Source organism: Desmodus rotundus, chromosome 5, assembly GCF_022682495.2.
Source record: "Desmodus rotundus isolate HL8 chromosome 5, HLdesRot8A.1, whole genome shotgun sequence".
NCBI lineage: Eukaryota > Metazoa > Chordata > Mammalia > Chiroptera > Phyllostomidae > Desmodus > Desmodus rotundus.
Window position 1 is genome coordinate 39,637,943 of NC_071391.1, and position 15,109 is coordinate 39,653,051.

A 15,109-nucleotide genomic window follows, 5' to 3' on the forward strand; every position below is an offset into this window, starting at 1 on the left:
GTTTATGCTCGAGATGAAACTGAATTCTGTCTAAATGTGGTTATGTGTACAGAGATGTGCTTATGTGTAAAAAGCAAAGAACAACACAGTGACTCGTGGCAAACCGAACAAAACCAGAATAATCTGGGGAAAGGTAAACTCGTGCTCATGGAGACGGTGGCACGGTTCGCGCTAAATTCCAAAGCAGCCTTCCTGCTAAGGCCACTGGACACAGAATTCATGTAATGCTGTTCCTGAAAAGTAAATAAATAAAAGTGGATTTAAAAAAAAAAAAAGAATTGAAGTAGACTGGGGCCAGTCCCTCAAAATCTTGAAGCTTAATATTATTTGTCAAACCTGGTATTCACCTTTTATCCCAATGGGAACTGTGGTACATGTTAAATAGTATTCAAGATTCTGATACATTCTCTATGGACATATAAGTTTATTTAGCATTAAAACATGACCTGAGACTGAAACTACAGTGAGAGTCCTTTTGTTTATTTTGTGTTTAGCACTATACTTGGAAAGGCTAGAGAAATACAAGGGACAATGTATTGGAGGTGCCAAGGAGGGGAATGTAAATGACAAAGCAAGGCATAGATGGTATTCCTAGGGTTATCAGATGTGGTGGGATAACTGTTGTGTGGAGTGAAGATGATGTATAAAGCTTGTAGCAAGAGGGCTCACAGAGTCGGCTGGGTGTGGAGTTGGGTCTACGCCGGGGAGAAGAGTTTCAGTGCCGTCCTGTAATGGTCAGATCAAAGCCGGCATTTTTGAGCAGCAGAGTACTATAATATAAAGAGGTAGTTTTTGCTTTGGTAGTTTCAAGTTTTGTTCCTATGTAGAAGATGCAAATGTTCTCAATAGTTGGACAACTCACTTTTTTTTTTTCTGAGCTACATCTACTAAACTAAAAAAAAAAAGTCAGTTGTATGTGACATTTGCACAGAAGATAGTTGTGCCTTTCAATCTTTTTTTTTCTTTAATGTTTAAATATATCATTTTTGAGAGACTCCAAAGTTTTATGAAACAGGAATGCTGGCCATGACAGTTCAAAGGTATGCAGATTGAAAGTATGAAGTAATTGAAGGTAATGGAAAATTAAGATTGCAGGGCTCACTGTTAATTGTAGCAAGAAAATTAAAGGAAAACTACATAGCAAAGTTCAGAATAAAACATGTCTAGTGTTCAAGTTCTTGCAAGTTTATAAATTGCCTGGTATGTCTGTAACCGACCACATCGCTATTATGTGGCAGAAGCACCGGGGACTTCGGGATGTGTATTTATGGACGGATTCCCCAATAGATAAGAGCACTGCTCCGGAATGCTGTTGCCGTGTCAGTCGTTGTGGACTCATTGTTTTAAAAATTTTCCATTTTTCAACCTAATTAACTTAGAATGACTCTAACGTGATTTGCAAAGAATTTTATATTTATATTTTGCAATCAGCATTCAACTGGCGCTCAGGTTTGAGACATGCACTAAAACGTGTAAACATTTGGTAAGATAATAAATAGCTCTTAAATGTTTTAGGCTTGCCTGTTCCCTGCTAATTGGTCATGGATTGAAATTCCCCATTGTTTAATTTTTTTTAATTTGTGGGAAATTTTTATAAATGAGTGTGTTGGACTTCGTATCACAGCTGTTGTCATTTAAAGTTTGGACAGAATTATTACAAATGAAGCCCTGCTGTGAAATCAAAGTCAAAGGCATCTTGGCATCCCAACCATTTCCTTAGGAGAAGATTACAGCCCAAGTCTGTTGAACTTTATTGCCTTGGGCCTCATGACATTCTTCAGAAACATGCAAGGCATTTCTGCTAAAGAAACTCAGATGTGCCGGGACACAGGGGATGACATTCTTGTGCATAGCAATGTCCTAAGCAAAGGGCTGAGGAGTAAGTCAGGAAGAAAAAAATGATTCACACTTTTGCCGTGTCCTGGGATTATTTTATAAAATCCATGGAGATGACAGAGAACATACAGTGATGCCATATAGAAAAAAGATAATGATGTTTTCCTGCACGGTCTGACTGTGTATTAATTTCCAGTTTTATTCAGAGGGGTATACTTGACAAACAATTGTAATAGTACATATTTACAGTGTACAACATGATGATTAGATACAGTATGCATTGGGAAAGAATTTCAAAAAATCGAGTTAATGAACATATCCATCCCCTCACGTGTTCACATACATAACCCTCGGTTGGCAGGAACATGTAATTCCCGTTCTCTTAGCACGTTTCAGTGCAGTGTTACCGACTGCAGTCACCGAGTCATACGTTAGATCCTCACGCCTCACTCACCTTCCCGTTCAAAGTTTGTCCCCTTGGCCAACATCTCCCCAGTTCCCCGGGCCCCAGCCCCTGGCCACCGCCATTTACTGTTTCTGAGCTCAGCTTTTTTATTTTAATGAGGTATTTGTCTCTGACTTGGTTCACTTTCGTAATGCTCTCCAGGTTCCTCCATGGTGTACAAATGGCAGAATTTCCTTCCGTTTTAAAGGTCGAATAATATTCCACTACACATATACCAGTAAATCACATTTTCCATATTATGGTTCCTTCATTCATCGCCACTTTGTTTTCACAGTTTGGCTATTGTGAATAATGCTTCAGTGAGCAGGAGAGTACAAACAATCTCTTCAAGATAATTTTATTTCCTTTGGATATATACCCAGAAGTGGGGTTACTGGATCGTAAAGTAGTTCTGTTTTTTAATTTCTTGAAGTTCCATACTGTTTTCCATAGTGCCCATTCCAGTTTACATGAACACCAGCGGTGTGTGAGGCTTCCCTTTTCTCCACAGCCTTATTAGCACTGGTAATTTAAGCAGTTCTAACAGATGTGAGGTGATATCATTGTGGTTTTTGCACTTCCCTTTTGATTAATGATGTTGACTACCTTTTCAGGTCCCTGTTAGCCATTTGTGTGTCTTCCTTGGAAAAATGTCTGTTCAGCCCTGGCAGGGTGACTCAGTTTGTTGGGGTGTTGTCCTGTACATCAAAGGTTGTGGGTTTGATCCCTGGGCGGGGAGCATACTGGAAGCAACTGATCAATGTTTCTCTCTCTCTCCCCCCTAAAATTATATATATATATACATACACACACACACACACACACACACATAAAATTTTGGGGTGAGGATTAAAAAGAAATGTTCAGTTCCTTGGACCATTTTTTAATTGGGTTATTTGGGTGGTTTGTTTTTGGTTTTTTGTTTTTTGGGTTTTTTTGCTAAGATATGTGAGTTCCTTGAATATTTTGGTTATTACTCTCTTACTGGACAAGTGGTTTGCAAATATTTTCTCCCATTTAGTAGGTTGCCTTTTCATTTTGTTGACGGTTTTCTTTGCTGTGCAGAAGCTTTTTAGTCTGGATCATACAGCGTGGCTTTTTTCACTTGTCATAATGTCCTCAAGGCTCATCCACGTTGTAGCATGTTTCAGAGTTGCCTTCCTCTTTCAAGCTGAACGGCACTCCTGTGTGTGTGCACGCACATGTGCATGTGCACGTTTCGTTGATTCCTTCGTCTGCTGGGCTGCTTTCACGTTTTGGATATTCTGCATGATGCCGCTATGAACGTGAATGTACAAATATCTGTTCAAGTCGCTATCGTTTTGGATCGTACCCAGAGTAGAATTGCTGGATCATATGGTAATTCGAGTTTTCAATTTTGAGAAATTGCCATACTGTTTTTCTAGCAATTGCACCATTTTGCATTCCCACTAATATTTTCTGACTATTCCAACAACATTCCACCCAATGGGATTTAGCATCAGTGATATTGCTTGCCTGATCAATAACAAAATACCCTTTGTATATAACATAAAGAGAAAAAAAATATTTACAATTAATTATAAGATGCATTCCAGTCTCAGAGAAGTTGAAATGTGGAGGGGAAATATTGGATTCAGTGAAATGTAGTAGTTAAATATGCTAAAAACTCCCTCCAATTTTTTTTTGTATCAATTACACACTGTATCACAATTTTTGTGAAGGAGATGGGTAAAAGTGGCCGTGCATCGTGAGCATTTAGCTTTAAGACATATACACGAGGTCTGTCCCGAAGGTAACCGGCCATGTAATATGAAAAATAGAGACATTTATTGAAGAAGATACAAGATACAAGAAACATTGTACATAGAACAATGATGCCTTAGTCCCCTACAAAGTAGGCACCTTGGGACCTGACACAGTTCTCCCAGTAGCCATCAACTGCCTGGTCATATTGTCTTGAATCTCATTGATATTCTGAAATCTTTTCCCTTTCAAAGGTGATTTTAGTTTTGGTAAAAGCCAGCAGTCACAGGGCACCAAATCTGGGCTGTAGCGGGGCTGAGTCACTTGGGTGATTTGATGTTTCGTCAAAAAACTGTACCAGATATGGTGCATGAGTAGGCGCATTGTCGTGATAAAGCTGCCAATCACCAGTTGCCCATAGCTGCAGCCTCTGAATGATCTGAATAGCTTCCGGGGAGGAATGTTCAAACATAATGCAAAATTTTATGCAGATTCATTGCCCTACTTGCTCAGCCATTTTGAATGTGACGACCACACAGTACACATGCTCACTCACTGGTGTCTACCACCCTTACTGACTAGTACAGTGAGGTCGTCATTGTTCACACATGTGCATTCCAGTCCACTCTCCTTGGCTGCCACGTTACATTGATGTTGTGCAAACTGTTCTTGTTATATTAACAATGGCTGGACTTTTTCTAGACAGGCTGTATATCTATATCTGTCTGTCTATCTATATATATCTATATCTATATACGTAGATATAGATATATATATAATCTTAGAACTTACCTTAGTGCTTCTTAGTAACAATTTGGAATAAAAGTAAGAATCCCATAGGACAGTCAACAATATATCCCACATTTTTGTTTCCACGTATTTGTGATTTGTCGTAAATATCCTAATATTTATTTCTCTTTGTTTTGTATAAGGATTGTTCCAGTTTAGAAGAATATAACATTGCTGCAGCATTACTCCCTTTGACCAGTGCTTTCTATAGGGTAAGTTTCATCGATCTGTATATAAGCTCATTATGATTTATATAAATGTATTCAGTATATGAAACGTGTCCTTTTAGTGTATCTAAGACATACCTGTGGTTATATTTATTATAACACTTATTGTATGCTATGTGTAGAAAATTTAATCTATAATACTAAATCATCTCCTAAAATAGAACCACCCATTTTATCCCTGCTTCATTTTTATAGCACTTTTTAACAACTGAAGTTATGAATTAATTCATTTACATTTGAGTGTTTCCCCCTACCACAGAGAGTAAATTCCATGAGAGTGGGGTATTGTCTGTCTTACTCATTGTGATATCCTAATGTCAATCAGTAAATATTTATTGAATGAACAAATAAACAAAATAAATCAATAGGGGCAGAAATTAAACTTCATTGGCAATTTCTGTGAACCTTCTGAGGATTTTCTGGAATGTTTAGTGACTCATAATTCTGTTACTTACATTTATTACGTTTCTCCTATCCATGCCTCTTCATAAAGCAATTATTTTTATGGCAAACAAATTCAGCAAATTCTTTTTATTCTCTCTTTTCTTATGAAGGGCTTCTAAGAATTTAAGTAGCTGCACTCTGAATAGCACATTTAATACATCCTTCTGCAATGTGCGCTGGGAAACAAGAAACCTGCGGCAGCCAGGCTGACCGACTATTGAGCCACATGCAGTTAGCTTTAGGGCTTCGAGAGGTAGAGTGGGAGGGCTCTGGCTTAAGATGAAGTGCCTCAGGTAGAGTCCCAGCCATGAAGTGATATTGCCCCCAGATGCTAGCAATAGTCTTATGCTTTTTGTTCTGCCTGTCCTTTCTATTTCTTCCACCACTTCCAACTGATGAGGCTAGCTACTTTCCTAGCAGTTAGTAAGTGCTCAATAAAGACCTGTCAAGGCAGCCAGTTTTCTAAAAACTTTATTTCAAATAGTCTGTCCACAGTCTCTGAGTTAAGGGTCTTCACCTAAGTTTTCCCTAATCAGGAGCTCTTTCCCTGCTGCTAAGTTACTGAATATCCAGTTATTCTCCTACTTGCCTTCCAATCCTCTTCCAAAACAAAGTAGAATTTATTAACAAGTTCACACTTCTGAGAACTGGCAGGTCATACTGAGCATGATCAAGAAACAAGGCTAAATCACAAAAATGTAAAAGAAATGAAATTTGTGTTTAGAACTAATGACATTGCTCAAGTTTTGACATCATCTTTTCATCTTCCTCCCAGCTTAAACCCAGCCCCAGGCCCTCTAGATTTCCTGTAATGCATATATACTAGTCTTCTCGGAACTTCATAGTCCTCTATGTCATTCTTCAGCTAGCACGGAGAACGCTGTTAGAAAAATAGACCCAGGCTCTCCTGGATCCTCAGCTACCTCGGAGATTTGTCTCTATATATCAGAGTAGCTAGAACACTTCATTCTATATCTAACTAGCTTCACAGCACCTAAGAGTGCTCACACGGGCATGTGTTAAAGAAAATTGCCCACGTCAACATCTAAGACATTTTAAAACTTAGATATTGCATAGGAACGAAGAAGAAGAAACAAGGGGGAGGGTGGGGGGGATTTTTTTTGATATATTTATTGATTATGCTATTACAGTTGTCCCATTTCCGCCCCTTCACTCAACTCCATCCTGCCCACCCCCTCCCTCCCACATTCCCCCCCTATAGTTTATGTCCGTGGGTCATACTTATAAGTTCTTTGGCTTCTACATTTCCTACACTATTCTTACCCTCCCCCTGTCTATTTTCCACCTATCATTTATGCTATTTATTCTCTGTACCTTTCCCCCCTCTCTCCCCCTCCCAATCCCCTATTGATAACCCTCCATGTGATCTCCATTTCTGTGGTTCTGTTCCTGGTCTAGTTGTTTGCTTAGTTTTCTTTTGTTCTAATTTAGGTGTGGTTGTTAATAACTGTGAGTTTGCTGTCATTTTTACTGTTCGTATTTTTGATCTTCTTTTTCTTAGGTAACTCCCTTTAACATTTCATATAATAATGGCTTGGTGATGATGAACTCCTTTAACTTGACCTTATCTGAGAAGCACTTTATCTTCCCTTTCATTCTAAATGATAGCTTTGCTGGATACAGTAATCTTGGATGTAGGCCCTTGCCTTTCATGACTTGGAATACTTCTTGCCAGCCCCTTCTTGCCTGTAAGGTCTCTTTTGAGAAATCAGCTGACAGTCTTATGGGAACCCCTTTGTAGGTAACTGTGTCCTTTTCTCTTGCTGCTTCTAAGATTCTCTCCTTATCTTTAATCTTGGGTAATGTAATGATGATGTGCCTTGGTGTGTTCCTCTTTGGGTCCAGCTTCTTTGGGACTCTGAGCTTCCTGGACTTCCTGGAAGTCTATTTCCTTTGCCAGACTGGGGAAGTTCTCCTTCATTATTTGTTCAAATAAGTTTTCAATTTTTTGTTCTTCCTCTTCTCCTTCTGGCACCCCTATAATTCGGATGTTGGAACATTTCAAGATGTCCTGGAGGTTCCTAAGCCTCTCCTCATTTTTCCGAATTCTTGTTTCTTCATTCTTTTCTGGTTGGATGTTTCTTTCTTCCTTCTGGTCCACACCATTGGTTTGAGTCCTAGTTTCCTTCGCATCACTATTGGTTCCCTGTACATTTTCCTTTGTTTCTCTTAGCATAGGCTTCATTTTTCCATCTACTTTTCGAACAAATTCAACCAATTCTGTGAGCATCTTAATAACCAGTGTTTTGAACTGTGCATACAATAGGTTGGCTGTCTCTTCCTCGCTTAGTTGTATTTTTTCTGGAGCTTTGAAGTGTTCTGTCATTTGGGCCATTTTTTTTTTTTTGTCCTGGCGCGGGTATTACTTTAAGGAGAGGAACCTTAGGTGTTCCCGGGGCGGGGTGGGGTAAAGCTGGTTGCTGCGATGAGACGCTGTACGTGGGGGAGGGGCCAAGAGGGAGCAATGGCGCCTGCTCCACTCTCCACCGGATTTTAGTCACTCCCTCTGCTACCCACAATCAAATTGGGTCCCTCTGGTGCTAGTTCCCGAGCGGGTGGGCTTGTGCACACTCTAGGCCCCTGTGGGTCTCTCCAACGACCTCTCCCATGAGGCTGGGAGTCTCTCCTGCTGCCGCCCCAACCCCCATGGGCGCTTTCAATCAGAGGTTTGAGGCTTTATTTTCCCGCGCTGGAGCCCTAGGTTACGCGGTCTGCTTCGCTCCCGGCAGTTCTTCCCAGTTTATCTGTGCACGAGTGTGGGGCACAGGGTCTGCTGGTGGTCAGATTGCCTGCCCCTTTCGTCCCACACTCCTCCAGTCTTGGTCCCGCCATGGCCACGCGAGTCCTCTCCGCCCCGGTGCCCGTCTCCGCCCCTCCTACCGGTCTGGATGTATGTTTCTTTTTTATCTACTTGGTGTCGGACTTCCTTGCCGTTCGATTTTCTGTCAGTTCTGGTTGTGGGAGGAGGCGCAGCGTGTCTACCTATGCCGCCATCTTGGTTCTCGGGGCAGGGAATTGACAGAGCAACTCAATTGATCAAGTGACCCAAGTCACTTATGTTTCTTTTTAAGCTGAATCATTTAACCGTGTTACAATGTACAGTAGTAAAGGTTGTACCCTGATAGCAGAAACATCGTGAGTAATATGAAGTAAGGAATTTATTATAGGGACCAACTGTTATGGAAGCTGTGGGAAAAGTTTATGGAAGTCTGAATTAGGGTCTGCCTCTGCACCTGAAGTCCCTGGAGGTCATCACGGCAGCAGTCAGGAAGACAAGCTGGATGTGACACCGAAAAGAAACAAGGATAAACTGGAATCTGTGCCTGTCTCTTACTAACTCCAATCTCGACAGTGCAGATGACCTGCAAGAGAAGTAACATGGTTGGCCATGGAGCTACGCATGCACCTGGCCCTGGAGTACGAGAAGCTGAAGGAAGAGATCCAGCAGGAACTGGAGGAATTATGAGCTCAGTTCCTTCTCCATATCCAGATGTACCAGCAGATCAGTGACAAAGTATATGACTGTAGCAGCACCTGGCATCCTATACTGACCTCCAGAGTGTAATGGCTGCTGCTTCGTTTTTGCCTTCCAAATCCTGGACAGATTTCCCTTGTGGCCAGCACTAACCTAGAACCATAGAGGGAAGAGAATTCTGGGAAATATAGTTCTAGCTTAGCTTCGTATACACATTACAAAGCCATCACTGTGTTTTTTAGTTTTACAGGAGTTTTTAATGCAATTAGTTAAGTTGGGCTAAATGCTATGGTGTTTCTCTGTATTATCAAAATTAATAATACAATCTTGTGTTTCAAGGGTGGAATTACAGATTTAATTGTTTGTTGTTGGCATGGGTTGATTTGATTTGGTTTGGTTTGATTTGATTTGGGTGTGAATTAGTTAAGGTCCAATCAGGAGTCAGAAACACCAGTAACACAAACAGGAAAAATTTAATACAAGGAGTTGTTAAGTAGTAACAGGATTAACTACTAAGAAGCAAAGGGAATTCTAAACAATATAAGCATAGCAAATAAAGGGCGCTGCTGGTACCTCTAGGGCTCAGGCAGGATACCCAGGAAAGGAGACAACTTGGAAGAAGCTCCTTCCCCAATAAAACTGGGAGACCTTGTTGGAGAGGTGCTGCTGTGGCCAGCGGGTGGCACAGAAATTCACTAAGGTGCTACGGACTAGGGCTGGCAAGCAGGAAACTGCCTACTGGACGTTCTGGCAAGACTTGCTGGGAATCCACTCACTCTGGTGCCAGTGAAACATCACAGGTAGCCACTATTTGGGATACCACTGAAACTCGCTAAATGGCAAGCACTTCTGGGTGTCCCACATGCCCCTAGCAGGGGCATGCCATAGGAACCGAAGGAAAAAAGCACACCAGAACCAGGAAAAGAAACCACTCAGACTTTAGTGTTCTTCTCTACCCTGTACTGGCAAAGCTTAATAGTGTGCCAGCTGGCAGCGAAGGACTGTTTCCAGGCCCAGCTCCTGGACCACAAAGCAGAGCAGAGAAAGGCAGGTTTGGAGGAAAGGGCACTGCGTTGATAACTGACACAGAAGGGTTTGGGGGGGAGGAGGGGTCATACTGACTCTTATATACTTCCTAAATCTGTCTTATGGGAAATTACTTCTGGGGCACGGTGCATTTCTTAATTCAGGAAAATCTGTACGTGGCAATTGCATTGTCGTGACCACAGATTGCAAATGAGCCATTCTCATGCTGTGCAGTCAGTATAAACTCCTGCGTCTTGCTCACATTGCTTCAGAGATTGGACTCGGCTGCTAATCTGTCTTAAACTTACTTTAAAAATATTTTAATAACGTTGATTAGTCTTATTTTAATGTTCCACGTTTATTGAGCATCTTGACATACAAAGTTACTGTGCCAGATAGTACCGTAGGCAGCAGTGTGAGTTATCAGCGCGGCCAGCAGAGGCTCACACAGTAAAGAGTTCCATCAGTCGAAGAGACATTTTCTTAAATAAAATCAATACGTATACACAGTTGGAAAATTCAGATAGAGCAGAAAGATACAAAGTGCAAAATAAAAGCTTCCTTTCCCACCTCTATCCCATTTCCTCTGACGGTTGATTTCTTCTGGGGAAGGAGGAGGGCAATTGGCCATTATTGACAAAATGTACACATAAAATTCTCTTTTTCTTAAACCACAGTAATGAAACCGTTCACACTGTTTTCCTACCTTGCTTTTTTCACTTAGTAGTACATCTTGGGGATCCTTCCCTATACTTAAATATAGGTAGATAACATATATACCTCATCATATTTAAGGGCTGCATATTTTTAAATGAAAAGATAGTGTGCATATACTTACTGTTCTCATAAGAGCAGACTATTTCATTGGCCCAGATGTGGTGTAATACGTACCTTTTAGAGCTTTACTTATTATAAAAGATGTTCCACTTAGAATATGATCATTTTAGATCCTTGGGAATGTGTTATGGTTTTTCCCCCTACTGTTCTTTCTCTCTTTTCTCTACTTTTAATAAGTTGTGTGTAGTTCATGCTTCTTAAAAAGGCAGCTTTCTTGAAGGTGGTGCCCTAACCCTAACAGCCAGTTTTAATTGTTAGGATTACTCCCTGTTCCTAGGCCACCACTAATACACTTTCTGTGTCTATAAATTTGCCTTTTCTGGACATTTCACTACTAAATGAAATTACATAATGTATGTTTCTTTATGTCTGGCTGCTTTTACAGAGCATAATATATTTCGTGTTCACCCACATTGGTCGGAAATTTCTTTAGGACTACTAATTACAAATAAAGAATTTTCCACACCCAGAGTGCTTTAGGGCACCTTCTGTATTGTTTCAAATGGTATCTAATTTAAAATGTGATATGTAATTAAACTAATTACATTCTAACAAATACATTTGGAAAAATGTGAAATGTAAAGCATGATTTCTCAGTTTGAAGGAATATATTTTACATTTCCGTCTACATGGTTTTACAGTTCTCTAATTTTTCTATTGCTAAATTTTAACTTTTGCTTATACATTCTAAGGGAACATCCACTAACATATCTGAATGTAAAAAAACAAACAAACCTGAGACTTAGTTGTTATTTCTATTTCAAAATATAAAAGCCCAACACGAGTGTATTCAGAGTGGTTCAGTAGGACAATAATGTTGGTCCATGTGAAAAGGGCGATGCGTTTGTGTAAACCCAGCTTACCTGATCAGAGAAGCAGAAGGTAAACATTAAGGCAGGGAGGACCACAGAATCTCCTGAGCGGTGGCCTTCCTGCCACCAGATTCTAGTAGTGATCCTGCCCCCGGCCCCTGCCCTCCAAAATGAGTAAACTGAAATCTGTTATCTGCGTCGTTCACGTCAAAGCTTGTCATTTCTTGAATAAGCCTGTGTATCTAATAGAACATGATAAAGAACAGAAGTTCAGAGGAAGGTGATAGGAATAATGGTAGTTAATATTTATTGAATTATTGCTTTGTACAAGATGCTACATTTGAGTTGGCAGTACCTAATCCAACTTGATGAATATTATTCCCATCTAAGGTGAAGGAAATATGGTTTAGAGAGAATCTGTACACTCAGCTAGTAAGTGGTAAAGCCGGGGCTCAGACTCAGCCTTGTCTGAGTGCAAAGCTCATATTCTTTAACTACAACAGAATTCCTCCTGTGAGTCCCAGTTTAGGCATCATACTTCCGGGCGCTTTCTCTGTCTTTTTGCCGAGAGGTATTGAATTGGCATCGCTCCTGCCCCTTCACTTCTCCAACGTCCATCCCGTGAGGGGAGCAAAGTCAGGAAATGCTGATTAATTGTATGTTACAGTTAATAAATAATTGTCACATCATTATTTATTAATCTCTAATTTCCACATATTTCTAAAGGAAAACATACTGAGTACTTGAAAAATCACACCAGATTCACTTTTATGTATCTCTGATGATTTAGAAGTTACTGGAGTAACGAAGTAGCTTTGCCTCTTAGTTATTGCTATGGATCCTACTTGTCCTATATGGATAAGATAGCTTGTAGGTAATTCTAACTGCTGGAATCCAAACAGACTCACATGTATGATTATTATGATTGATGCTAGAAGAAAAATCTTACAGTAATACAAAAAATACAGACATTCCAGCAGTCCGTTTCCCCTCCATTGACAAATGACAAGAGAGTTGCTTAAAAATCTATAAAATAGGAAAAGAATTTTATCGTTTTAGACTTCATGATCTAGATACATTGTAGTTCCTAATAAAAGGTCTCAAAGGATTACACTTTTGGCAAAAAAAAAAAAAGAAAGAAAGAAAGAAAGAAGGAAAAGAAAGAAAAGAAAGAAAAAGGAGAGTCTGTTTTCATCTTTTCTTCTGCTGTAAAATCAAATACTAATATTAGAAATAAGTCAGCCAAAAAATGTTTGAGAGTGAAGACAGGCATCAGCACTGGGCTGAATCCAAATTTGGCCTGGAAAAGAGATGAACGTGTTTACTATTGCAGACGCCTCCAGCGCAGCAGAATTTCAGAATGGCCAGGGAGAGGGCGTCTTACATTAACCTCCTCCCCTCATCCTTCTCCTGTTCTCCAGTACGACCTGACCTAACGACCTAACGACCTAACGTTCCTCTGTCCCCTCCCTGTCATCAGAGCCTCTTCTTGCTTCTCGCACTGCCTCTTTCCAGATTTAGACGGCTGCTCCGTTCTCCTCCAGCCTCTGCCTCTGAGAAAGCATGAGTTATTCTAATTAGTGTGGAGTTGCTGTTCTTCATTAATATTAGCTTACATTACTGTTTAAACTAGTGGTATAAGGCAACTGTGGAGTCATTTACTCCGAAGCTCTAGAGTGGATATTAAATTTATTGTGTTTTTCAGTGAAGAATTAACAAGTATTTTTGCAGTATTTTTCTAGACTTTTCAACTTCTTTCAGATTATGATCAAAGGATTGGGGCGCTTTTGGTTTTTTCTTCAGAAAATAAGGCAGTCTACTCCAACTCTGGTTTTTTCTCTACTCCAAAAGAAATTTAGTATAGTTCAGTTCACTTGACATTGAATTTCCACAATGCCCCAAGTGTTAGGAATAGAAAGTGAGCGAGTGAAGGTCTCTGCCTTGAGGAGTGCATACACTTACAGAAAAGATAGTAAAATAAACTACAGTATAAGTACCGGAAAATGAATATAACCTACGTAATGTAAGTACCGTAATTCCTGGCGCAGCATGGGACACAGCGCAGAAATTGTCGTGTTTGTGCCTTGAAAGACAACCGGGCATTTGTCTTGTAGCTGGGGAAGCAGTGAGGACTGGGCAGGCAGGGAAGTCACAAATGTTACGAACAGCGGAGACACCATGAATCACTACAGGGGCTCGTGAGTGGAGATGGAGGCAGAAAGGAGAGGTAGTCTGTGGCTAGACTGAAGGGCCTAGTGTGCCACATTAAAGAGTTTTAATAATATATGTATAACAAGGATTTTTTTTACTTCTACACTCATACTTTTTAAAAAAATGTTTAAATAAACTAATAGCAAAACCAAGATGTGAAGAAATGTGGTTACTTAGGAATAACCATCAGGCTATTTAATGCCACTTTATATGTAAAGCCTTCATCAGGCTGTCAGCTCCCCCACGCTTTCCTGGGCTCTTCCTTGTTCTCTCCTCTCTTTCCTTTCAGAACCTTATTTCTCCTGCTTCAGCCCATCTTAGAGCATCCTTCAACATTAATGTGCATGAAAGCTACAAAAACAAGACACTTGTATCAATGTTACAGGAAGCTGTTAGTCACAAAGGATAATTTGTTACCAACAATTAACCTTCAACCACAAGATTTATTATCAATTTCCAATCAAAACTGGTAACCCTGATCATTCTCTGAGAACTATCCACCTTGGAAGAGGGACCTGCCATTTCTTATAGATCACTGTGTAATACAGCAGAGTCTGAAATACAAATTACCACTTAATGTGGGAGTCCAACCAGATTCTTGGGAACAGGAAGATGGGCTGACTTGACTCTCTTCTTAGTTTTGTAGTATTTGTTTTTGTGTTCTAGAATTTGGTGCCTTAAGAGGAAGTAGTGTCTACTGTACTAAGAGATAGGGAGAATATGATGTGAAGGGTGTTTTATATCCTAAGAAAAGATTAGAATCTTGGTTACATTAAGTCCACAGCTAAATTCTAGAAATTTTTCATAAGTGCTTTGGGGCAACAGCCTAACTTTAAAAGGAGAGTTATAAATGCAGATTTAAAATATATATGCACAATGGATTAGGCACCATTTTTTAAAATATTCTTGGAAAGATTCTGTGAAATGATGGTGTATAATTGCTTTCTTTCACCCAACTTCGTTTCCTCACTAATAATACTGGTTGATTGATTTGTGATTGATTTGTTTAATTTGGTTCACATCAAACTGAAGGTTACGTGTGATCAAGACCTAACTACAAAAGCAATTATTTATGTGTTTTTCCAGTGTCACTAAGGCCCAATTAAACTGAATGACAAATTAGGAATAGTGACATCCATAAGACCCTATCTATAAACTGACATGTGACTATGCCAACCATGAATGTATTAATGTTAATTTTAATATAAATATTGTAACTACCATAGAAAGAAATGAAAGAATAATAATACTTACTTTTGTT

The 15,109-nt window shown here is 39.9% G+C and overlaps 1 protein-coding gene across 2 annotated transcripts in view; it reads left to right on the top strand.

Moving 5' to 3' along the window:
- SBF2 (SET binding factor 2) overlaps positions 1-15,109 on the top strand; it is a 416,007-nt gene that overhangs the window by 307,649 nt on the left and 93,249 nt on the right. For both annotated transcript variants that reach the window (XM_024558744.3, XM_024558743.3), the window contains exon 17: positions 4,939-5,007. In XM_024558744.3, coding sequence (XP_024414512.2) covers positions 4,939-5,007 — 69 coding nt within the window. The remainder of the gene's footprint in view (positions 1-4,938; positions 5,008-15,109) is intronic.